The sequence below is a fragment of the Calonectris borealis genome, chromosome 5, assembly GCF_964195595.1.
Source record: "Calonectris borealis chromosome 5, bCalBor7.hap1.2, whole genome shotgun sequence".
In the NCBI taxonomy this organism is placed as follows: Eukaryota; Metazoa; Chordata; class Aves; order Procellariiformes; family Procellariidae; genus Calonectris; species Calonectris borealis.
In genome coordinates this window covers 17255509-17261595 of record NC_134316.1, presented here as the reverse complement: position 1 = coordinate 17261595, position 6087 = coordinate 17255509, and the positions used below count along the sequence as shown (strand labels likewise).

Sequence of the window (6087 nt, the reverse complement as noted above, 5' to 3'; positions counted from 1 at the left end):
ACGGGGAGAGATTGCTCAGAGAGAAATACCACATCTATGAGGAAACATGGGTACATTAGGAAATGTTATCTGAGCAGACAGGTACTAGATTCACTCTGTTGCACTAACACCTGCAATACGCACCACGCTACAATACCCATGAAAAGCTGGATATATCCGGAAAGGGAGGGAAAGCACAAGGACAAGCAACACAGCAGCTGACCCTTTCTAGTGTCACTGGAAGCAATGGTGAGCACATTTGCATAAACCAATTTCTTGTCTAAGCTAGAGGAGCTGAATAGATGCAGGTGAGTTTAGTCATTGGCCATAATTAAGGAAAATCAGCTCACTACCACTTAACTTCTGAATGAAAGGCACAGCATGAAGATTTCCAGCCAGAGGTTATCTGCGTTGGCTTTACACCTTCAGGTCATTTGTTTTAAATTTACAGACAGTCTTGGTAGACAAGGAAAGGGAAAGGTCTTTCTAAACAAGACAACATGGGGAAACTGCGGCAGTCCTGCTCTGAAGGGATGAGTGCTAAGAGTTGGGGAGTCACAGGGAAAAAAGCGTAAGAAAAATGAATGTGAATTTTACAGGAGGAATAGCCATCTCTTATACGAGGCCCTCACAGCGGGTAGAGTAAAAGGAAACCAGGCTGCCGCTGCTTTCCTAATCGCAAAAGTGCTGCCTCAAAGGGGAGAAAACATCCATTACCAACTTCTTGTGAAACGTCCCCAAAAGCAGCACGCGAGGGCTCGTACCTCCCTTTATGCATAATTCATCTAATAATGGCGAAAATTTATTAATGGCAATTTTAAACACCAATGTAGCGAGGTAGCTTTTCTAAACGGGGATCAAAAACAAACGCTTTGGAAACTCAACAGGGCATAACTGCAGAGAGAGGGAGAGAAAAGCGTAGGGAAAGGAGACAGAGAAACAAGTGTGAGGCCGGATTTGCTCTGCCTGCAAATATTTCCTGAGGGCATCGCCCCCAGCTCGACGGGGCCAGCGGGACGGGAGGAGCAGCGGGGCGGGGGCCGCCCGCCGGCGCTCCCTGGGGGGAAAAGCGCTGGGACGCGGGGCCTGGTAAACGGACAGGTCGGTATCGCCGCGGGCGGCCCGGCGAGGAGCTGCGGGAGCGGGAGCGAGGTTTGCTCCCGGCCGCGGCCCCCCCGCCAGCCCGGCAACCCGCGGCCGGGCCCGGCGGGACTGCCCCGGGCGCGGCCGGCGGGGACGGGACGGGCCCGGCCGGGCGTCCGCCGCTTCCCTTCGGGGTGAAAGATCTGCCATCGCCTCTCGGCCTGCAGCGAGCGGGTGACCAACGGGCCCGGCTGACAGCGCGCTGCCCTTCGCTGCGCTCAAACTGTGCGAAACCTCGTTAAATAAGTAACTGCGCCGCCGAGGCCGGTCCCGGGGAGCGGGGCACCGCCGCTCGCTCCCCTCTCCTCCCCTCCCCTCTCTCCTCTCCCCTCTCCCCGCAGCGCCGCGATGAACAAACGCGCCGCCGTCTACCTGTGCAACACCTCCGCAACACATTTTATTTACACGAAATCAACTCGGGGCATTGTACAGTATATACAGATATTTTCCCCCTCCGACAAGGCAGAGCTTGTGCAAGATTAGTAGCATCCTCTGGAGCGTATCCGACAGTCCACGGGAAATGTCCCCCCTGCGAGGTATCAGCTGTCGGAGTCCAAGTCACTTTTCCCTTCCTCTTGTCTCTTCTCCGGAGACGTTTTAGACGCTTTATTCCATTTTTGTGCGTTTTCTGACTCCTCTGAAGACGATCGCTTTTGCCTCCTCCACTTTGCCCGGCGGTTTTTGAACCAAACCTGTTACGTTAAGAAATTAAATTATTAGGGAAAAAAAAAAAAAAATCTGCAAACCCGCAGACTGACCTCCGCCCTGCCGGAGCCCTGCCTCGCCGGGAGTCGCTCGCAGCCGTGGCGGGGCCGACGTGCGGCGGGCCGCGCTCGGGCGGCGGGAGGCGGAGGGAAAGCTGCCGCTCGGGTGGGAAAGGCTGAGCGCGTCCAGGAGGCACGACCGCCTCTCGACATTTGCTCACAGCCGTGTGGTCGGCTCGGCCAGCGGCCTCCAGAAGGGCGATTGGAAATAGTAATAAAAAACTTTCCCTCTCCCCCCGCAAACCTGTTGCTCTCCCCTCCGCCAGCTCGCCGCGGCCGGCGGAGCCGGGCTGGGGCCGCACCGGGGTACCTCCCGTCCGAGCGCGTTTAAATGCGAAAGGGAGAGGGTGGAAGGGGGGGGAAAGGAAAGCGAAATACCTCCACTTTTTCCTCTCTTAAGTGCACCCTTCTGGCCAGCTGTTCCCTGGTGCCCACGTCTGGGTATTTCGTTTCCTGGAAGAGGTTTTCCAGCGCTTCTAGCTGCTCGTCAGTGAAGATAGTCCGATGCCGTCTTTTTCGCCTGCAGTGCAGCTGGTTCAGTAGCTGCAGCTCCGTCCGGGACAAAGTGCCCACGTTCATGTAGGGCAACATCTGATGGGGAACAGGGGACATCAGGACTGACCCAGTGCCCTCGTAACCTACGGACAGACAGACGAGACGACGACAGGCTTTGCATGAGATCGCTGCTCCCCCCACCCCGAGAAAAAGCCCCCCCCGCCCCCGCCGCCCACCCGCGCTCCTGCGGGCCGCCAGCTCCCCGCCAACCCTCTCCTGCCCCGCGGCTGCGGGAACAAAGAAAGCCCGTCCGCCCCGTCCCACGCGGGGACGCTCCGCGCGGGGACGCCTTACCTGCGGGGGGGACGCAGGAGCACTGCTGGGCGCCCAGGGGCTGCACGGCCCCGCAGCACGAAGGGCCCACAGGGGACGCCGGCACATGCAGCTGCCCGTAGTAGTAGTTGTTGTAGCCGAGCCGAGATCCGGTGACGGCCGGCGGCAGCGCGGAGGCGGGTGCCACCGCCCGGGAGTAAAATCCGCCGTAGTCGGAGGCGCTGCCGTAGAGCGAGTCCCCGTGGAGGCTGGGGAAGACGACGGGCGCGGCGCTCGGGGGCAGCAGCACCGAGTCCTTGCAGCGAGGTCTGGCCGCCAGGATGTTGTCGATGCTGAACATGCTCACAGGCATGCCCCAAACCGTGCCGGGGCAGGGCGGCGGGGACTGGCCGGGGAGGGGGGTGGGTAGGTGGTGGTGGTTGTGGTGGAGGGAGGGGGTGGGGGGAGGCTGGAGAGACACGAAATCGAAACTTTTCGGAGAAATTTTAAAAAGGGATCGGAGCGAAAAGAGCGGAGCTTTTTCCGAGGGCAGCTTGCGGGCAGAGTGTGCGTGTGTGTCTGTGCGCGCGTGTGTGCGTGTGCGTGTGCATGTGTGTGTGCGTGTGTGTGTGCGCAGGATCCACCCCTGGAACTTTCCCCCCTCAACTCTCGCCTGTTTACTGATCTCAACCCAGAGGGCTGCTCGGAGTATAATCCATCTGAACCTCTTCCCTTTTTTATACCCAGGCGACGTCATCCTGGATTTAGTTCCTGGTAATATGCAGATGACAAACAAAACCAGATTTGATTTTTTTTTCTCCCCCTTTTTGGTGGGGAAGAGGTGGGGGTTACACAAAGGAGTGAAAGGAGCCCGGGTCTGTGTATTGAGAATTAATGAAATTAACGTAATCCTTTCCATTAGTGGGCTTTTTTGAAAGGCCCCAGATTTAGGCTTGATCTCTGCTGCACCGGCTAATTGCCCAGGTTAATCTTATTAATGCCATTGTGCAGAAGTGGTTAGCAGCTCCTAGCCTTGTCTATTATGCACCTACTTTGCTCGTGTTAGTTCACATTAGTGGGTGCGATTTCCTCTGTCTGAAGCTCAGATTCATTATTTATGCTTCGAATTGGTTAAGAAGCACTTTGAAAAAAAAAAAAACAAAACCTGCGATACAACCATGCAACCCCCCCCCCCCCACAGTGTTTCTGTAGCAGGGTTTGAATCTTGCGTCCCCCGGCTCGGAGAACTGAAGGGCCATTGCGGAGTATGCGTTCCTCTGATTTAAGCTTTATGCAGTGAAGCAACAACGCCTTCACTGAGTAAATTAACTTTTTTTTTTTCTCTTTTCCTAGATCACCTGGCGGAACTAGGGCGCATGAATGTTGTAAACATTTTTTTTTTAACAGATTCAGATCCAGACAGGTATCACTTTTTATTTTCAAACAAGCCAGGAGGTGGAAATGTTAAAGACCAGTGCCATTTCAAATCCCCGAGTCTGGTAGGTGTTCCAATTTGCTTCTGATCCATCCTGGTGCCTTTTTCTTTTCCGTTTAAGGAAGAATCTTTCCTTTTCTAGCTTGGAAAACAAAGCCTATAGAGTTGCAATGGTATGGAGAACTTTATATTTTGCATGTTCCGTGAATTTAAAATGGAGCAGTTTTAAGTCCCTAAAACTCTTCCTATTAAGACGTTTGGCTCTCTTGGTAGCTGGCTCTTGTGATTTGCAGAATACTTTGTCTGTCACGACTGTCACTGGGAAGCCACAGGAGGTGAACTGAATAAGATTAGACTATTTACCCCATCAACCCTCCATCAAAGAAGGTAGGAAATTGTACGCATGAAATGAAAACAAGCCATTAGGGTCCGTTTACGAGGAACACATTATTTTTCATCAACAAAGAATATCCTCGTTAGCGCTTGCTCGCACTTTATCTTTATCCTTCCTTTTTCCTCGATATTCCAGGATTTAAAGCCCCATCTGAGAATGATCTAAACCAAAACCCTATTTCTAGCAAAAGGCTCGTATGAACGTTAAAGAAAAAGAACGCCAGGACGTAATTCTCACTTTCTTAATACATCGCGATGTGACTAATTACTAGCATCGTTTCCTTTACTTCAATTTATTTGCCGACCAATTTCTTTCCGCCTTTGGCATTTTTGGCAATTAAACCTGAGCCTCGTGCAAATTTTGCAAATTTGATGTAAAGTGAAACTATTTGCCAGAGGGTTGCGGTTTTTTTGTTAATTTGGAATTTTTCTGTTGTTTTGCGGGGTTTCTTTATTTTTTGATTGTTTATTTGTTTGTTTGGGTTTGGGGGGCAGTTTTGGGCTGGTTTGTTGGGTTCTTTTGATAAGTGATTCCCTGGGCGCAGCTCGGTCACGCCGCACGCAGAGCAGCGCGCCGCTTAATTCCGCCATCGGGATGCTCGTTCACGCCCTCAGCGGCTCCGCTGCAATGCGCGGTAGCATCTCTCCGATGGCCCTTGCAGCTCCCGGCGGTGAGCGGGACTTCGGGCGAGGCGGGCTCGGAGCCCCCGGGAGAGCCAGGCCCGAGGGGACGCCGAGAGCGGGGCACGGCCAGCTCTCCCACCGGCGAGGAGGGGAATATCTCGCCTCCTGGGGGGCTCCGCGCGTCGGCGGCGCAGGACAGGGCTCCCCGCAGGGCTCCGAGCCCCGGGCGCTCCGCGGAGCCCGGGCGGCGGGAGGCAGGCGGGCGGCGAGGACAGCGCTCTGCCCCCAGATTGCCGCCCCTCGGGGAACCGAGTAACCCCGCTGAAGTCCCGCTCATGCGGAGGCCCGCGGTGGGGATACCCGCCGCCAGGGCCGATTGCTTGGCTGCTTAGCATCACTTGCAGCAGGATTTCATCTCCGCGCCTGTCCGCCTTCTCCCAGGTGAAAGCAGCACCGCGGGGCAACAGTGGGGACCGGGGGGGCTGCGGCACCCCCGGGGGCAGCGCGGCACCGGCAAGGCACGCGCCGCCTGGGCCGTGCGAGCGCTCGGCTGCCCGAGGAGCTTTTCGATGGGGAAAGGCTCTGCTGAAGGATGATCGCCACGCAGCAACGCCTGTCTTTATTCCTAATTTAGAGATTATGTCTTCAAATAACTTGTCACCCCCGTGGGGAAGTTCTCTTTTGTTTTGGTTTTTTTGTTTTGTTTTGTTTTAATCTTGCCGCGAACCCCCCAGTTTCGATACCCGCTTCGCGAAACCTGCTCTCGGAGTTTCTCAATTCACATCCGCTCTTCGCTAACTCGGCAAACGTAAAATTGCGTTAAGCAAACAATCAGTTGTCACACAATGTCGGGATGAAATTGTAATAACAAATGAAACGCAAGCAAATTGTGCTGCATAGTGTTGCTAAGCAATTGTTTGTTACTGGAGGGTAGTCACAGCA

At 54.7% G+C, this 6087-nt stretch overlaps 1 protein-coding gene across 1 annotated transcript; it reads right to left on the bottom strand.

The window, feature by feature from the left end:
* Positions 1-1516: 1516 nt before the first annotated feature.
* Positions 1517-4520, bottom strand: GSC (goosecoid homeobox). The gene is given in 5 exon segments (XM_075152489.1): positions 1517-1814; positions 2265-2524; positions 2736-3078; positions 3080-3147; positions 3150-4520. Coding segments are annotated over 5 exon segments (1287 nt in total). The 5' UTR covers positions 3613-4520; the 3' UTR covers positions 1517-1661.
* Positions 4521-6087: the final 1567 nt, after the last annotated feature.